This window comes from Magnolia sinica, chromosome 7 (genome assembly GCF_029962835.1).
Source record: "Magnolia sinica isolate HGM2019 chromosome 7, MsV1, whole genome shotgun sequence".
Lineage (NCBI taxonomy): Eukaryota > Viridiplantae > Streptophyta > Magnoliopsida > Magnoliales > Magnoliaceae > Magnolia > Magnolia sinica.
Window position 1 is genome coordinate 28,600,598 of NC_080579.1, and position 19,935 is coordinate 28,620,532.

The window sequence follows — 19,935 nt, forward strand, 5'->3', positions numbered from 1 at the left end:
AAAAGCAATAGGGAAGGTTTTAATGGTGAAGACCACCATTTGCTATGGTATGGCCCGCCCGAAGGTCTGATTGGTCCCATATTTCGGCTCAACGCCTAAAAGGTGGTTGGGAAGGGAATGGATGGTATGGATTGAAAACATGCATCAAGGTGGGGCCTATATGAGTGGACCACCCCAAGGCTTGGGAAAAAGCTGATATTTGTGTTTTCTTTCCAGCAACGTCCAGCGTCCCTGGACGCTGGACTTTCCTTATAGCTAGGAGGTGGGCCCTGCTTAGGTGGGCCACCAAGGGATGGATGGCAGGGTACTATACATATAAAGTGGGCCCCACTTTTAAATGGTTTGGATAAGGTACCTACCTTATGGTGGGGTCCATTCAAGTGGGCCACACAACCTCATCATCATAACAACAAAATAAAATAAAATAAAATAAAATAAAATAAATAAAATAAAAAGGGAGAGAGATAGAGAGTGAGACCGTGTGATGGAGGGACCCCGGCACTATGGGCCCTCCCTTGCACTAAATCATACATCAAGTGGGTCCCATTACATGTGGGTCCATAAAATCGAAATCCAAGGGTGGAGATCCCTTCTCCACTTAAAATAAACGGTCTAGATGACCCTAAGCATGTAAGGAAATAAACATCATGATGGGGTCCATGGAGAATGGCCCCATCATGGAATGATCATGATGATCCAAGTGGGCCATCGGCCATATCTTAGGGTCCAAAGTGAGATCCAAACCATTGATCAGTTGGCCTCACTTGGCCCATCTTAAAATATCAAAATCTACCCTATCAAGGCACCCACCACTTGATCTTCTTGCTCCCTTGGCTTCCTTAGCTCCTTGTGCTCCTCTTTGATGGAGGAAGATGAAAAATGGATGGTTGAGATGAGAGATGAAGGGGTAGGAAATGGGCCACACTTGAAACTTGGGAGAAATGGGAGAGGGGCTCATACGTATGGAATTGCTTAAGGGAGAGTTGAAATGAGAGAGAGACTTGTAAGGGAGAGAGAGAGAGAGAATGATGGGTGATGGAGTGATGGATGGGAGAGAGGGATGGGTGTAAGAGCTCTTTTTTGACTTTTTTGGCAAAAGGTGTAAGAGGAGTTATGGGTTGTAAGAAACTTTTTGACTTTGGGGGTTGCTTGGGAAAGGGTGAAAGGTGATGTGTACTTGACATGATGGGATTGATGGGATTGATTGATTGATGTGACACCTTGTAGAGATTCTCTCGGGATTTGCACGCGCGGCGTTTCCTCGCACCGAACGCTGGCCCATAACTCCCGACCAGAGCATCGCATCAGCGCGCGAGTCGCGGCATCGGAACCGCGGCGACGACGCGGTCGCTAAGGTATAAGTCCTGGGTTGAGTCGACTCAGGTTGTCGGCATGAGAATTCAGGTCGGGCGCAAATACCGGTTAAGAGTCGAATGTTGTCGGAATTCGACCAGGAAGACCGCGGAAGCTTATGGAACGGTACGATCTAGGATACAGGGTTTACATTCCCTCACTAAATTTCTACGTTGCCTCACTCAATTCTTAAGTTCCCTCGCTAAATTCCTAGGTTGCCTCGCTCAATTTCTAGTTTCCCTCGCTCAGTTTCTAGCTTTCCTTGCTCAAATCCTAGGTTGCCTCGCTCAATTCCTACGTTACCTCGCTCAATTTTTAGGTTCCCTCGCTCAATTCGTAGGTTACCTCGCTGAATTCCTACGTTGATTCACTCAATTCCTACGTTGCCTCGCTCAATTACTATGTTCCCTTGTTTAATTTCTAGCTTCCCTCGCTCAATTCTTAGCTTCCCTCGCTCAATTGATAGGTTGCCTCGCTCATTTTCTAGCTTCCCTTGCTCAATTTCTAACTTCCCTCGCTCAATTCGTAGGTTACCTCGCTGAATTCCTCCGTTGCCTCGCTCAATTCCTACCTTGCCTCGGTCAATTCCTAGGTTCCCTCGCTCAATTTCTACCTTCCTTCACTCAATTCCTAGGTTACCTCACTGAATTCCTACATTGCCTCACTAAATCCCTACATTGCCTTGCTCAATTTCTACCTTTCCTCACTCAATTTCTACCTTCCCTCGCTCAAATGCTAGGTTGCCTCGCTCAACTCTTAGGTTGCCTCGCTCAATTTCTAGCTTCCCTCGCTCAATTTCTACCTTCCCTCGCTTAATTCCTAGGTTACCTCGTTGAATTCCTACATTCCCTCGCTCAATTTCTAGCTTCCCTCGCTCAATTTCTACCTTCCCTCGCTAAATTCCTATGTTGCCTTGCTCAATTCGTAGGTTCCTTCTACCTTCCCTCACTCAATTCCTAGGTTACCTCACTGAATTCCTACGTTGCCTCGCTCAATTTCCTAAGTTGCCTCGCTTAATTTCTAGGTTCCTTCGTTCAATTCCTAGGTTACCTCGCTGAATTCCTACGTTGCCTCGCTCAATTTATAGGTTGCCTCGCTCAATTTCTAGGTTCCCTCGCTCAAATCCTAGGTTGCCTCGCTGAATTTCTAGCTTCCCTCGCTTAATTTCTACCTTCACTCATTGAATTCTTACATTGCCTCGCTCAATTACTACGTTGCCTTGCTCAATTTCTAGGATCCTTCTACCTTCTCTCGCTTAATTCCTAGGTTCCCTCGCTCAATTTCTAGCTTCCCTCGCTCAATTCCTATGTTGCCTCGCTCAATTCCTAGATTCCCTCGCTCAATTTCTAACTCCCCTCGCTCAATTCCTAGGTTGCCTCGCTTAATTGATAGGTAGCCGCGCTCAAATTCTAGGTTCCCTCGCTCATTGTCTCAGTTTCGTCGCTGAATTTCTTAGTTGCCTCGCTTAATTTCTAGGTTTTCCGCTCAATTTCACCTTGCCTCGCTCAATTTTTTAGGTTGCCTAGCTCAGTTTCATCTTGCCAGGCTAAATTTAATGTTTGCCTTGTGAATTTCAACTTTCCCTCACTCATTTTGTAATTTGTCTCGCTCAATTTTTAGTTTGCTTCGCTCGATTTCAACTATGTTTAATTTTTTGCGTTATGATTCTTTAAGTAGTGAAATTTGCTATTAATATATTTTCAATTACATGTTTGTAGGTGACGATTCTTGTTCTCAATTCCCAAACTCATCCTCTAAGTGTTCAGTGAGATGGTGGTTCGACACGATGAAGGGTGGATTAGACAAGCATGATACTCGGCTAAGCCTATTCAAGCAATCTCCATTTTCCTTCTTGTTGCACCTCTCATCCTTTCGATTTATAGGGGATCTATTTCACCTTCTTCTTGTAAGATATAAAGGGGATTTTATATTTGAGATACGAGGGACACGGTTGCAATTCACGGAGATGGACTTCGCCCTCATAACAGGGCTTAAGACTGGGCAGCTTACAATACCAGAAAAGCGTCCCATCAGTAGTACATTAATGGACAAATACTTCAGAGAATATCCAGTTATTAAGAAGCATTTATTAGATGCGTTTAATAAATTAGTTGATACCAATAAGCACAAGGATGTAGTGAAGGTTGCTCTACTTATGTGTGTAGAGTATTTTGTTAGGGGAACCGAATCGAAAACTATGTGTAACATGGATTATATGTACCTAGTTGACTCCATAGAGGATTTCTATAGCTATCCTTGGGGTAGTTTGGCCTACAATACAATGTCGCAAGGGGTCGCAGCTGCTGTGATGGCATCAGGTGCGGTTCGCTACAATGTATATTGTTGTGTCTTTCCTCTGCAGGTAAGAACTCTTTATTTATTCTACATGATTATATTCAATTGTGGATTTTTATCCTCATGCAATTTCTTTAAAACAGATATGGGCTGTAGAGAGATTACCGGCCCTATAAGAGTGTGTTATTTCATTTGTTCCCTCGCAAATTCCACGCTTCATTCAATATCGAGGTTGGAAGGGTTGGAGGTACAACAAAATATATGCAATTTTTGAGAGTGAAGCTGTAAGTATATGTATTTCTCGGCCGTTCACTTTGCTTGATTTGACACTTACACTCCATATATTAACATCAATCTGGGTTCTTTTGCAGACTATCTTAATATAGAACTTGGAACCCACCCTACGAGAATGGGAAACGGACGTCGTTCGCTTGCTCCTTGATAGTTTTCAGGTGAGATATCATGAGCGTTTAATTAAAATTAAATGTTGTATAATTCACCGTTAAAAGTTTTTCAACTCTTATATGTGCATTGATATATTTTGAAGGTCATCGAAACTCAGGATTTGAGCGATGAGGGTAACGAGAATGATGACGAGGGTGAGGGGGGATCAGCGGAAAGTGATGAAAAAGGCGTACAGGGAGAGGGATCAGGGAGGAATATCGTGAAACCATCTCTTTTGATGGATTAATTTAGGGTTGGGATAGATGAGTTGAAGAAGGAGAGAGAGGAGTTGAAGAAGGAGAGGGATGAGCTAAGGAAAGAGAAGGAAGAGTTGAGAAAGAGAGAAGAGAGGCTTGATGAGAGGGAGGCGTTGTTGAAAGAGAAAGAATTGTTAAAGATGGAGAGAGTAGATCTAAACGAGAGAGTGCAGTTGAAGAAAGAGAAGGAATTATTTTTCATCATGAACAAGGAGTTAAATAGGCGAATGTGTGAGTTATTGAGAAAAACTGAAAACTTAGCGAAAGAGAGGGAGGCCTTAAAGAAGGAGAAGGAATATTTCTATATACAGAGAGGACAGTTTATGAGGGATGAGGACGAGGAGTTGAAGAAGAAAGTCAAAGTTGAGGATATGGAAGAAAAAGAACAGGGAAATGTGGAGTTGGAGGTGCAATCGTATGGTATGGCGGAGCGTAATCTATTGGATGAAGCACTCGTTTCTCCTCCTGTTTATGTAAGGAGAACTAAAAGGGTACTTAAGCCATCTTATTATATGGTTTCTCCATTCTTGTCCCTGTCTTCGATTAATACAACCCCGAACATGGTGAGGCGACCTGAGGAAGCTGTAAACTTTCCTATATCTCCGATACCATTTCATCTACAATGGATCCATTCAGGATGCTATCGACAGATGAACTCAAAGAGGTAGAAAAATACTATGAAGCAAATAAGGAGACGGGAGAGGCTTCATGGTTCAAGTCTATATGGGTAGATGATGCGTGGGTTGATAGCGTGGTAAGCATTCGTATGAGAGTGTCTATATACATTGACTTTCATATAGTTATATCTTTTAATCGATTATTGCTGAATCATATTATCTTGTGGAGTAGGCTATCGACAAATATGTTGACTTCCTAGAGGAAAGGCAGTCTGATTGTGCAATTGCATATCCCCAAGATTGCAAGTTCTGTCCCACTTATTTTATGGTAAATATTTAGTTCAGAGTATCGCTAACCTATTTTTTCAATTAATTCGTGTTTTTCTACTTGTATTGATCTTTGATTTTTGTTACAGCCATGCCTTCAAACTAGTGTGCCGACTCTAAGGGCGTATCGGGACTCAAAGTTTGCTTCGGAACGTGCAAAGTTGGTAAGCATGATGAACAATGTCATCGCAATTGCCAAGCAGCGGGGTAAATCACACGCCAAGGAGATTTGGTATAGTGAACGGGTAATTTATTCATCACATAACATCAAAAAAGGTCGTAATGTGTTCTTTGATCATGTTTTTTAACTGATAGCCTACTTCTTAAACATGGACAGGTTTATGTACCCATCAACCATGATAACTCTCATTGGTTCTTGATGGTCCTATATCCAAGACAACGGGAGATCATTATTATCGATAGCTTAGTGTCAAATGCTCTCCTAAAGTATAAGCAGATGATCAATTTGATGACGGAGGCGCTCCCGATTCTCTTCCATACCACCGGAGACGTCACCGCGCATGAAGGGAAGACTTGGACTGCCAAATCCATGAAATCTGTGCCAAAGCAATGCAATAGTTTTGACTGTGGCATATTTGTAATGAAATTCATCGATATACTGTGCAGCGGTCGTACCTTGGAGGGAACAGACTTGCAAAAATTCACTATACATTGGAGGAAGTCGATAGCATATGATTGTTTGTCTGTAACCTGTAAATGATACTTGTTGTAGGCATGAGATGAAAAGGATAATTTTGAGGAATATTGGATTATATATAGTGTTGTATGTACCCCGCACAATTTGTACTTCAGAAAATTTACAATGAATTAAATTTCATAACGTGTAAATGTTTTCATCACTCAACTTTCATGCTTGTTTTGTTCAACTTCTAGTTTGCCCTGCCCAATTTCAAGTTTCCCTATCTCACCTTATACGTACCCTCGCTCAATTCCTATGTTGTCTTGCTCAATTTCTACATTGCCTTGCTCAATTTGTAGGTTGCCTCGCTCAATTGCTAGGTTCCCTCACTCAATTCCTAGGTTCCCTCGCTCAATTCCTACGTTGCCTCGCTCAATTCATAGGTTGCCTCGCTGAATTTGTACATTGCCTCGCTCAATTGCTAGGTTCCCTCACTCAATTTTTAGCTTCCCTCGCTCAATTCCTACGTTGCCTTATTCAATTCATAAGTTGCCTCACTGAATTTCTAGGTTAACTCGCTCAATTTATAGGTTGCTTCGCTCGTTTTCTACGTTGGCTTTAGGAACGGTAACTATTAATTGCAAATCGGAATATTACGATAAATCCCCACATCTGTTTGAGTTTAAACATTGGACAATCCCTTATCTGACCATGGGGCACCCATTTCATAACTCAGATGAACCAGGGGCCATCAGGGCAGCTTGATTTACCATATATGGGCCCAAAGGGCCATCTCAGCTAATAAGTGGCACCTAGGGCCAACTGAACTAAGCTGCAGGGTATATATAAACCTTTAAACCCTCTCTCCCTAACTCCCACAGCAAATTTACAGCAGCTGAGAGAGAGAAAATAGAGAAGGATGGGTTTGAAAGAGAGAGAGGATTGGGGAAAGGGTGTGAGTGCTTGGGGAGCAGGAAATTGGAATTCCCACACTTCTACATCCGTCATTCGCTGGAGACTGCGGCCCTACCACCGTAAATGGGAATTGTGGCTAATAAAAGGTAACAAATTTGAGCTCTCTTTCATTTTTCTTAGCTATGGCCGCATGCATGTGTCCTGACATGCGATTCCTTAGGCACATGGCCCTTGCAAAAAGAACCCTAGGACAAAGAGGTGAGATTCGACCCTTGACCCAAACCCTAGGCTAGTCGGGTTTTCTCTTTCCAAATATCCTTATAAACTCCATATGTTAGATAGGTTCAGACGACCCAAAAACCAAACCATATGTTAATCGGGTTTTCTCTTTCATAATTCCTTTATAAATGCTATACATATGTTAAATTTGATAATTATATAAATGCGCAAACCCACCGATGTGTTTTATGTTCGACGAAATCCCTGTGTGGGCCCGACAATAACATTAGCTAGTATCGCAGCGGTTGTCAAGCCACGGAGACACATAATTTTTAAAAATTTCATAGGAATCTCAACTAACCACCTGAATTAAGGAGCGGCCTGATCCGAGCTGGCCACAATTGGCTTGTTCGATCCACTTTAGTTGAACTTGATTGACTTGTTTAACTCTATTTCCAGATAAGAAAAAGAGGAGTACCAGGTGACATAAGAAGCCTGGAATAAGAAAAGAATCCTCGGTAAGTCTTAATCCATACTCATTTGTTTGACCTCACTCATATCATGCATAAGCCACTAATAAAATGAGAACTTAAATCTTCCAGTTCTGACACAGTTGCATCTCGAAGAGGCACACATGTGAAAGCAAAAAATCAACATGCTAATTTGTAGCAGTGTAAATAATATAAAAAAGAATTGATTTTCTTGAGGTTTTAGGCAAGTGAAACACAAAACTCATACTACTAACCCATTCACTAGGGCTACCTACAGGATTTCTTAACTCAACGATGACATTCAATAACCCTTGCTCCTAAATCGTAGGATCAAGCTATCCTTTTCTTATCAGTTGTAGCAGCCACAAGCCACTTCAAGCATAATTCCTCGTAAATCATTCAAAACGTCAAAACTCCCAACATTTATGCTTATCAATAGCCCTTGACCTTGAGTCAAAAATTGAAATACGAAAAGATTTCACATACACCAAAGTTAGTTTTTGCCTTATTTTAAAAACTTGTTTCTCTAGTTTCAATTATTAGAGGAATAAAAAACGATCTCAAATATTTGGGGTGTGAATGCCATTTGCGGAGTCGACCGGGTTTCCTCGCTCATTTCCTAGGTTGCCTCGCTTAATTTATACGTTGCCTTTGCTCAATTTCTAGCTTCCCTCGCTTAATTCCTAGGTTCCCTCGCTCAATTCCTATGTTCTCTTGCTCTATTTCTAGGTTGCCCCGCACAATTCCTAGCTTCCCTCGCTCATTGCTAGGTTCCTCGCTCAATTCCTAGCTTCCTCGCTCAATTCTTGGGTTGCCTCGCTCAATTCTAGCTTCCCCTGCTCAATTTCTAACTTCCTCGCTCAATTCCTAACTTCCTCGCTCAATTCGTAGGTTGCCTCGCTCGATCTGTAAGTTGCCTCATTGAATTTCTAGCTTCCCCTGCTCAAATCCTATGTTCCCTTCCTGACGTCCTTGGGTTCCTCTCTTAATTTCTAGCTTCCTTCGTTCTTTTCGTAGGTTTCCTTACTCTATTTCTTGCTTACTTCGCTCATTTCCTAGGTTGCCTCGCTTAATTTTTAGGTTGCGCATTGAATTTCTAGCTTCCTCGCTCAAATCCTATGTTCCTCGCTCAATTCGTAGGTTGCTCGCTCGATTTCTAACTTTCCTCGCTTAATTCGTAGGTTGCCTCGCTCGATTTTAGGTTGCCTCGCTCAATTCCTACTTCCTCGCTTAATTCCTAAGTTTCCTTTCAATTTTAGGTTGCGCTTCTAATTTCTAGTTTCCTGCTCAAATCATATGTTCCTTGCTCAATTCGTAGGTAGCCTCGCTCAATTTCTAGGGTTCCTTGCGTTCAATTCGTAGGTTGCCTCACTCAATTTTTAAGTTCACTTCGATTTCTAGTTCCATGCATTTCACGGTCAATTTGCTTCACTTCACGGTCATTTTCATGCATTTAACGGTCAATCCTGGCAATTCCGTTTTGATTCACGGTCATTTCCATGCATTTCACGGTCAATTTCCTTCACTTCACGGTCATTTCCATGCATTTCACGGTCAATCCTGGCGATTCCGTTTTGATTCACGGTCATTTCCATGCATTTCACGGTCAATTTCCTTCACTTCACGGTCATTTTCATGCATTTCATGGGCAATCCCGGCGATTCCGTTTCATTTCACGGTCATTTCCATGCATTTCACGGTCAATCCCGCGATTTCGTTTCATTTCACGGTCATTTCCATGCATTTCACGATCAATCCCGGCGATTCCGTTTCATTTTACGGTCATTTTCATGCATTTCACGGTCATTTCCTTTCACTTCATGGTCATTTCCATGCATTTCATGGTCAATCCTAGCGATTCCATTTCATTTCACGGTCATTTCCATACATTTCATGGTCATTTACATGCATTTCATGGTCATTTTCCTTCATTTCACGGTCATTTCCATGCATTTCCTGGCAATTCCCAAGACTTCAACCCAAGCCCAACCTAAGTTTTATTGAGTTGCTGTTTGTATGGCCCAACCCCAAGACCAAACTCGATACATCTTGACCAAGCCCAACCCAATGTCGGGTCGGTCACAGGTTGGTCGGGTTGAGCCTGCCCAACTTTCAGCCCTAAAATTATATATGGTACGTCAGTAACTAATTTTGGTTTAGAAAATATTCTTATTATATGAATAAAGAAAGAAATGAAAAAAAAGAGATTTTTTTATATGGTTATATTTATATATTTATATAAATATGTGTTAGAAAAAAATGTAGGTAGAATAAAATTCTCCATGTAAAAAAAAAAAAAAAAAGAAAGAAAGAAAGAAAGAAAGTGTGTTGGGATATGGCTATAGCTACGGTTATAGCTACGGTTATAATCCGTAGCCATAGATCGGAGGGTGGAATCGCGAGGTTCACGATTAATCGCCGATAGGGACAACAACTTGCGGTGGAATCATGGAATTCACGATTGATCGCTGACTTACTGCTATAGCTACGGATTATAACCGTAGCTAGATCCGTATCCCTGTCCACACGCCATTACCATTCTACTTAAACGCCTACCGTGGAAACCCTTTTAGGGCCACACAAGTTTTGGATCATTATGAAAATCGTTTTTCCTCTTCATCCAGGTCTTCGTGGCCTTATGAATAGATTGGATGGAAAATAAATGTTCTGGTGGGCCCTACAAAGTTTTATCGATGAAAATCAATTTTCCGTTGCTCTATGTGGTGTGGCCCAGTTGATCATTGGATATGATTTTCTTTTTTTGAATAATGCTCCGAAATGATCTCGAAATATGGATGAACGTTGTGGATATAATAAATACATAGCTGTGGCGCCATGTAACTTCGATCTCTTTTAAGCCGTTCGTACAACTGTCAGTTGGAGGAGCGTTAGCGCTCGTCTTCGCAGTGAAAAGGAGGGGTAGTTTCGTCCTCAAAGTCGCTGTCCGCACGTGCTAATCTAAGTTGGTCACTTAAGTTTGTATTCTTTCATAAAAACCGCTGGGGAAAAGGCTTTTTCTACAGTGGTCATTTTCTCAAGAAAAAGGCATGTAAATAAAAATAAACAAGAAAAGGGCCTGGAATCGTCTACAACACTCGTGTTAGGCAGCAAGTAAAACGCCTAGGTTATATGGTGTCAAACATCTTGTATATGTGAAATCGAACCCATCCATCAGTTGAGAACGCTCAAAATCACCGTAAAGAAAAACCTCATAAAGATCTCAAAAGAGCCGAAAAATGCAAAAACCTGTGAATAAAACCACTAAGTCATGCCGTATGGCCAACCTGAGCTTTTTATCATGCTGATGATTTTTATACCCCTTCATCATTCTGAGCCGCACCTGATGAACGTCTTTGATGAATGACACAAGCCGTGGTGATGCTACAGAAAAACCTACGGTTGGCGTCCCACTTAAATTGTTCCCTGTGGTGTGGTCCACCTGAATTTTCTATGTGTCTATTTCTTTCCTCACAGGCCCTATCATGGAGGAGCACATCTGATGGACGGAGCGGATGGCGTCATATACACAACAAAGTGGACCCGTGGAGCGTGGGTGATTTAAAACAGGTATTGAAGGGGATATCGCATTGCTGCGACAAAACGACAATGGCATCACAGGCTCCCGCTCAACCGTACATACGTCAAAAGCAAATGGAATCCAGTCTGGTTTCACAACACTACGCTCCCCAACACATATACTTGGTGCTCTCTTATGGTATTTAGTGATACCGGACTGCTGTGGGACCCACGTCAACCGTGTACGCGATCCATCCCGTCTATATTGTTCTAACCCTCATGCTCACAGTAGAAACTCAAAAATTAACCCATGTAAAGCTTAGGTGCACAACAATGAAAGGAAAAGTGTAAAATCATGACTAAAGCTTCTAAATTCGTGTCGCGTGGTACGTTCAGGTTTTAGAATAGGCTAAATGTTGCGTCCCTTCATCCTAGTGGGGCGCGTCTGATGAATGGATTAGATGGTATATACCAGTGGTGGGCCCCACAGACAGTAGGGAATATTTTACTGGCCGAGTATACCCTCGCAACCGATCCTTGTGTTGTAGGCCACATAGTCTCCTTTCCGCTGATTTTACTGGCCGAGTATACCCTCCCAACGGTTCCACCACATGAGCGAACATCTTTCCTCTCCCTAGTCCCTATATATAACCCCATTTCCTACCGTTCATGGAGGGAGACAGCAAGACTACCCCTTTCCTTCCGATAGCCATGCTAGCTTTTCTATTCCGCTGCTGCTGCTGCCTCTTCATACTCAGCCTACCATGGCTCGACAGCACAGCCCATGCATCCGCGCCACGGTGCGCTGCTTTGCAGCAGCATGGCTCGACGCTTGGAATCATGCACCTCTATGGACCCTGCTCTCCCTTCCGACTAGCCAAGTCATGGGAAGAAACTCTTCTGGAAATGGCAGCTGCGGATGAGGCCCGACTACTATACCTAACGAACCTGAGATCGACGCGGGTAATCTTGCCCGTTGGATCTGGACGGCAGTTACTGCAGAGCACCACCTACATTGTCCGGACCAACGTGGGGACCCCACGTCAGCCCATGCTCATGGCGCTGGACATCAGCAACGACGCCGCTTGGGTACCCTGCGCCGGGTGCGTCGGCTGCTCCCGCAGCGTCTTCGATTCCTCCAAATCCTCCACCTACTCGACCCTCGGTTGCCAGGCTGTCCAATGCAAGCAGGTACCGTACGCCACCGCTTCCTTCTTTTGCTTCTTTTTTACATGCCATTAAGCTTCCCTTCTTCGTGTAACTTTACATCCCGGCGTATGTTTGAGGATGCCTATCTTTGTTGCTAACGTGCGCTGCGTGCTTGTTCGTGCAATCCGACTCGCACAACCTACCGTCGTACACGTGTGCAAGATCATTACCGCTCATAGATGGGCATGGGCACACTCATGGGGCTTGTACGAGTGAGCCATCTGTACGCTTTAGTCGCGTGCGAGTACACAAGAGCGTTTCGGTTTCGTGCACGAAGTGCCCAACGAGCTGGTTAGAAAGCAAGGATTGCAATGGAGTATGTAATGCATCTTCGCCTTTCTTACATATCTCGGCGTATGTTAGAGGCTTCCTGTTTTATCTTGCTAAAATGCGCTGCTTGCGAGGATCGCGACCGTTCTTGTGCAGCCCCACTCGCACAACCCAACTCATGGGGCTGTACGAGGGGACCTCCTGCAAGCGCGTGTACCGAAAGCGAGTTGCACGCGAGTACACTCGAGCACTTGCGCCGCTTGCGAGGATCGCGACCGTTCTTGTGCAGCCCCACTCGCACAACCCAACTCATGGGGCTTGTACGAGGGGACCACCTGCAAGCGCGTGTACCGAAAGCGAGTTGCACGCGAGTACACTCGAGCACTTCCCTTCGCGCTGAAAGTGCGCGACGAGCAAGTTGTAAAAAAATGAGTGCAACCTACTAACGTGTGCCATCGGTGAAAAACGCGCAGGTCCCAAATCCATCGTGCGCCGGCTCGGCCTGCAGTTTCAACCTCACCTACGGCACCTCCACCGTCCAAGCCAACCTCTCCCGAGACACCTTCACCTTCTCCAACGACATCGTCCCCAACTACGCATTCGGCTGCCTGCAGCACGTGACCGGCGGATCGGTCCCACCACAGGGTCTGCTGGGCCTCGGACGTGGGCCCCTCTCACTCCTCTCACAGACCCAAAACCTCTACCACTCCACCTTCTCCTACTGCCTCCCCAGCTTCAAGTCTCCTAACTTCGCCGGCTCTCTCAAGCTCGGCCCCATCGCCCAGCCAAAGCGCATCAAGTACACCCCACTCCTCCGCAACCCACGAAGGCCTTCTCTCTACTACGTCAACATGATCGGCATCACCGTCGGGCGCAGGGTAGTCAACATCCCTCCAGAAGTGCTGGCCTTCAACCCCGCCACAGGCGCCGGGACCATCATCGACTCTGGCACCGTCATAACTAGGCTGGTGGAGCCGGCCTACGTGGCGGTGAGGGACGTGTTCAGGAGGAGGGTGAATGGGACGGTGACAACACTCGGCGGGTTCGACACTTGCTATGTGGGGCCTATAAGGCCTCCGACGATAACGCTGCATTTTGTGGGGATGAATGTGACGCTGCCGCTGGATAATGTGATGATACACAGCACGGCGGGGACTATCTCTTGCCTGGCGATGGCCGCAGCGCCGCTGAATGTGAATTCGGTGGTGAATGTGATAGCGAGCATGCAGCAGCAGAACCATAGGGTACTGTTCGACGTCCCTAATTCAAGGGTTGGAGTCTCTCGTGAGCTATGTAGCTGATTTTCGTCTGTTATTTTATAATTTTAGATTGAACTGAGAAGGGTTTCAGGGCTTGTTTGGTCGTGTACGTTGTTTGGAATCGGAAATGTACGTTACTTCTTTTGGCTTTTTTCTCATCTTCCTCTTTCTTTTCCGCTTTCCCTTAATACCTCTCCTTTTACCCTTTTACCCTTTTACCATTCGCGTGGGAAAGTTAACGAGGGCTTGGAACCGCCGAGCTGGGACGCGACTTAGCTGAGACTCCGGATCCAGCGATGTGCGTGGGACCGTGACCAACGCGTCTATCCATTCTGCCGGCATGGCTCAGAAATGAAGCTGCCCAAAATATCAGGTGGACTATACCACAGGAAACAGCGGTTATTGAACGATCACCGTCGAAAACTTCCCAGAGTCTACCCTAATGTTTATTTGCCATCCAACCACTCAATGAGGTCACACAAAATTGGACCAATGAAAAACACAAATATCAACTTGATCGAAAACTTTTATGGCCCACAGAAAGCTTTTAATGGTAAATCACCTACGTTTCTTGTCATATGGTTCACTTGATATTTGGATTTGCTACATTTAGGAGCATGTCTTAAAATAAGTGGGTAAAACAAATAGACAATGTAGATATACAATGCATACATCGAAGTGGACCCACGGTCAGGGCCCCACCCACATCGCTGGATGTGGGCTTACAGGTAGGTCGCATCTCCAACGCGAAGATCTTCAGTGTGCACATAGGACGTAAATAGGATGGAGGAATTTCAGAACCGCGTGGTGCATGCCAGACCGGATGCCAATTATCTGTGCCCTAGCCAACAGGGAGTTCTTGTGGGCAGACGGAAGCTATGTGGGGCTCATGGTGATGTCCAGGTAACATCCACACGGTCCATCAGTTTCTTCATCTCACGCTAGGACACGACTCAAAAAATGAGCCAAATCCATAACTTGAATGGGTCACATGATAAGGATGTGGAATGTAAAAGCTCACTATTAAAACCAACCGGAGGCCAAAGAAAGACTCAAAAAATGAGCCAAATCCATAACTTGAATGGGTCACATGATAACGATGTGGAATATAAAAGCTCACCATTAAAACCAACTGGAGGCCAAAGAAAGACTCAAAAAATGAGCCAAGTCCATAACTTGAATGGGTCACATGATAAGGATGTGGAATGTAAAAGCTCACCGTTAAAACCAACAGGAGGCCAAAGAATTCTTGGATTAGGATTTTTTTTTTTTTTTTTTTTTTTTGAAGGTCGTACAAGTGAGAGATGGTGTATAAACAGGCCCCGAGAAGCTTTCATCGGTTGGTATCTTCATCTCCATTGTTTCCTGTCGGTGTGGATGAGTGGATTCTTTTTCTTAATCTTATTAACATTAAAGGAAAAATTTGCATGGTAGATGCCTACCTTTTATGGGGGAGAATAGATTTTTAGGTATAGAAGGGTTTTAGATGAAAGTGCACTGGTTTTCAAGTAAAAACAGCTGAAAAAGTAAGGGTATTTTCATCTTTTTTGAGTCATTAATACAGATAAGGTGAATAGAAGGCCCCGTCTATAGTAAAAAATTACCCAACATTAAAACCCTTAGAAAACAATACTTAAGTAATACTTTTTTCTAACTTAATAAAAGCTTACTTAATAATTATCCTAATTAAATTAAAACATGACAACGATTCACCATGCAGTTAAAACTTGCTTGGTAAATTAAATTGTCCAAATTAGGTGCTCTTTCTAAAAATGATTTACATGATTGTCTGACGTCAAGCTCAATAGACCGTAATGAAGAAAATTATTTGGTGCTCTTGTACCAAAAATGTGGTATACATCCAATTACGGCATGCCTTTCGGCTTTTTAAAAGCACTTTTAAGTAAAAAGTGTGTCGAAATTTGTAAAATGTGACTTTACATACTTCTTTCTTCACCGTGGTTGAATAGATACCACACTAGTTGTATGTGTGGTACGATTTCCATAACATCATTGGCTCGCACCAATTCATAGCTCAAGTGGTAGAGTGAGTGAAGATTGTTGCTGCTCAATTTTTTAGCAGTAAGTTCATCGGTATGTCAAAATTGGAATTGTGACTCAATTCAAATCGAATAGCGATAAACCAATCACTAAGATAGGTAAACATGTAATGTATAACTGAGATCTAATGAAATCAGTCACCTATTCAACTACTCACTTAGTATGTAAACAAAATTAGACAATATTCAGAGGATAAGGTTTATCGTATAATGATGGGTTACACCTTTGCCTTTTATACAAAAGGATTTTTCAATATATATGAATGAAAATGAGGAAGGGATTCTTATAGTTGGTCATGAAGAACAACTATAAAATACTTTTTTGTGTGAAGAACTGAATCCAACATGTGAGCGTAAACTCAAATTAGGGCTAAGGTTATCGGCTACTTGATTAATGCTATAAATTACACTATGGAATATTAAAAAAACAAGATGAAAGTAAAGGATTACATTAAAAAATGTAACTTACTTAGCAATAAGTAAAAGATTACACTATAGAAAAGAAAAAAAAAACTTTTACCTAAAAGGACAGTTGAAAGATAATGTTTGGTTTGATTTGTTTGGTCTGAGACATTTTTTTTTTCCACTGCATTCCTTTGCTATTTATATCTTTAACTTAACCATCTGGATCATTCCCACATTCTAACAGTTTCTATAACCATTCAGCACTAAATGACCTTTTAGAGACTTCCTTGCCACTTGTCCCATAACTGCTCCTTCACGATCGACCATCTTTGACATCACTCGATGTATTTCATCTATGTTATCAAGAAATCCTCTCCATTCATCTCTGCATCTCTTCAAAAATACAATGCAAATCCATATAGATCACAAGTAACTCTTTCTGATTGGTTCTCATGAGGAATGATGACCATGGGGAAGAACATTGCCCTTCACATTGCTTCACCTTTGGAAAGAGGTGAAAGCAACATGTGATCCCTCATTAATGCAACATTTGTTTTTCATGTGTGGTAGCAAGTCAATAACCGCCTCGACTGATTCATCACAACACGTCATCGATAACTAACCATTTTTCGAAATCGACACTAAATCTCGCGACGACTCATGCCCTTTTCATTGTTTCAAACAAAAATCAATGATGCCCTAATTAACGCTTCCTTGCTTTGCCCGACATAAGGGTCATTTGATTACTTTTTCATTCTTACGCTCTCCTTCTCCTTTCCTAAAGTAGCTTCGAACTTCAGCCATTTTCTCAATTGATGGTTGCCTCCTCATCTTCTCCCCCATCATTCTAACAAGAAGATCTCGTCACAATGACGAATGCTCTCTTTGGAGAATGCATCAACAAAACAGTCTTCAAATCGCTTATTGGATATTATTATTGTATGGGTTTGACATTCTCTCCAACAACGGCCACTAATGAAGTTAGTATGATGGATGCCCTGCTTCCCATCTGTCTTGGTGAAACTTTGGCGATTTAATCCGAAAACATCCATGATCCTTCTAATGCTATAAAGAACCATCGATCATGTTCAAGACCTCTTATAGAATTGGATACTTAGTTTGTTCGTGTCTCTTCTCAATATGAGGTAACATGGAGAGAATCGAGCATCTATGAATGTATCAAGCTTTTTCATCTACGACTATCTTTCAGATCATATTATTCTCATTGCAGCTTCAACATTCTGGATCTCTTACACCAACACATTCTTCTTCGGTTGCAGCCCTATGAGCCTGAACATCTTCGACTTCATGGCTTTAACTCAACTTTTTCCTTATGGTGAAGTCGTTTACCCAAGTTTCACATAAAAAGAAACCAAACATTTCTCAAATAAAGCCAATTAAGCCTATTCTCACTTTTTACAGGCTTATCGTAAACGCAGTGGACTTGTCGATTACAAGGAATACATGGACTTCCTTCTACTCTAGATCCCGCCGCCATTCACTCTACGCGAATGCCCTACAAGTCACAAATGAATATTTTCTTTTGGGTGAGGCACTTACTTAAGGTTGAAAGCTTGTCCTGACACCTTTTGTACTCGGCCACCTGTACATGGGTATTTACGAAGTCACCACTAAAGGTCTATTTCTTGGAGGAGGACTGTTGTGGCTTCTCTAAATGTGATTCAATGATTATCTTCATCCTTCTCTCATACGCGATCCCATCCACTCTGAAGCTGTTTATTCTTCCTATGGCGAATGCATCATCAACACCCCTTAATCAATCTAACCGACTTTTTTTTTTTTTTGGCATATATGAGCAATTTATTCTTTCTTTTGAATAAAAGCAAGTAGAGTTGGTCGTTCACTCCGTTTTATGATGGAGAATACGGTCCAAGCTAGTTCACTGGCCGACTCGAACAAGAGAATGACCAAGAGGCATCCGAGACACACCTGGCTTGGGAAAGCTATCTCATTTGCAGGGACCTTCCCTACGGAGGTACGACAAACACGAGCAAAAATGCCAAGGCTGGGATTGAGCAGTATTACCCGAACTTGCTTGCTCGACTATTTGGTTTAGTCCAATGCATCCCTTATCCATTCATGCAGACAACCTGTAACCAACCCCCTTTCAGTTAGTTGGTCACTTGCACTTCCTTTGTTGAAAATGCTGCACTTCGATCCATCGTGATGAATTCTAGAATCCCAAACTGATGGATAATACTACTTTCAATGAATTCTATAATTTCTTAATGATCAACTTCTTTCATAGGCTTTACTTCTACCCATTTGATGAAGTAATTGGTCACCACAATAATTAATGAATCCATCTGTGATGAAGGTGGATAAATCTAACTTATCAAATCAATCGGCCAACCCTAGAAAGGCCAAGGTTTTATGATAGAATGTGTCTCCATGGCGAGCACATGTTGAATTGGCCCATTTTTCTAGCAAGCCTCACAACCCTTGGCATATCGTATACAATTGATTGTCATTATCAACTAAAAATACCGTAACACCTGAGCCTGAGTCTCATTTTCCTCCCTGCCTAGTGATGTAAAGCGGGTCGCGGACAGCTACATGGCCAAGATGGATTAGAAAAGGCCCAGTCGACGACAGATCTAGACCATCGAACCTTAAATCAGGCGTATCTTGCAATCCAGAATGAGTTATCTGATGTAAAATATATGATTTTGGGGTAGAACGAGCTATTGAAGCCAACCAACCCTGCTATGCTAGGTTATGTAGCTCGGAATTGCAAAAAACCCCTGGATTGACGGTCGTTTCCCTGTTTTAATTTCGTTTTTACTATAAATAGTAAGTTTTAGTTTGATTATAACTCTTCATCCGTCGAGCTTTAGGAGTTGCACCCAACGTGAAAAGAGCTTAGAATAATTAGGAGAACGGTTTGGTGAAGCCAAATAGGACACTTACTATTTTTGGCCGGAAACCTTGCGCACTAGTAGACATCACGACCGTCTATAAATAGTAAGTTTACTATTTATAGTAAGTCGCGGATTCTAAGAGTTTGAGTTGTAGTTTGATTCTAATTTCTTTCCCATTACTTGGTACCCCTATTTAAAGGGTTGTGAACTCGTTTTTATTAATCAATTAATCAATTTTGAATTTATTAGAATTTATTTCTATTTTCTGCTTTCTCTCCTCGTGGATTTGAGAAGTCTCTGTGAGGAGTCCAGAGAAGTGGATTCGGAGTAGTTATCCTCATCACGTTCATCCCTGTGTCACCTATTGAGCCTCACATATCCCCTCACAAACTTCACCAATTACTAACAAAGCCTCCTTTTTAGACAGGCATTGGAGTAAAACTTTGTCAGCCCCATTTTGGTAGAGTTCACTGTCAATCATGACATAATTTGCAAGCGACCTTCTCACATGCCTGTCAACCTTAGTGTGTGGGCTCTGAAGATAACCAATGAGAGGAGCCCTCCAATCTTCTTCCCTTAGCTCTACTTGGCATATCTTCATAATATCTCCTCTTTCAAAAATAGATAGTAAGGATATTCTCTGAATTGCATCTTGACCAATCCTCTTAGGGCATCGAACCCCGCAGCTAACTGCGACATTTTATTGGCGTCCATGTTGTGATCCTTAGTCACATGCATCAGCCCTACTTGCTCAAAAATAAATAAATAAAAATCTA

At 42.7% G+C, this 19,935-nt stretch overlaps 2 protein-coding genes across 2 annotated transcripts; both read left to right on the forward strand.

The window, feature by feature from the left end:
- The first annotated feature begins 4,489 nt into the window (after positions 1–4,489).
- On the forward strand, positions 4,490–6,032 carry LOC131250614 (uncharacterized). Its single transcript, XM_058250899.1, has 6 exons — positions 4,490–4,884; positions 4,986–5,103; positions 5,199–5,294; positions 5,383–5,538; positions 5,631–5,891; positions 6,027–6,032. The coding sequence occupies exons 1-6, from the start codon at positions 4,490–4,492 to the stop codon at positions 6,030–6,032; spliced, it is 1,032 nt and encodes a 343-aa protein (XP_058106882.1).
- A 5,696-nt stretch (positions 6,033–11,728) lies between these two features.
- LOC131251256 (aspartyl protease AED3-like) lies at positions 11,729–13,966 on the forward strand. Its single transcript, XM_058251870.1, has 2 exons — positions 11,729–12,265; positions 13,027–13,966. Exons 1-2 carry the CDS (start codon positions 11,744–11,746, stop codon positions 13,852–13,854), a joined length of 1,350 nt encoding a protein of 449 aa, XP_058107853.1. The 5' UTR covers positions 11,729–11,743; the 3' UTR covers positions 13,855–13,966.
- Positions 13,967–19,935: the final 5,969 nt, after the last annotated feature.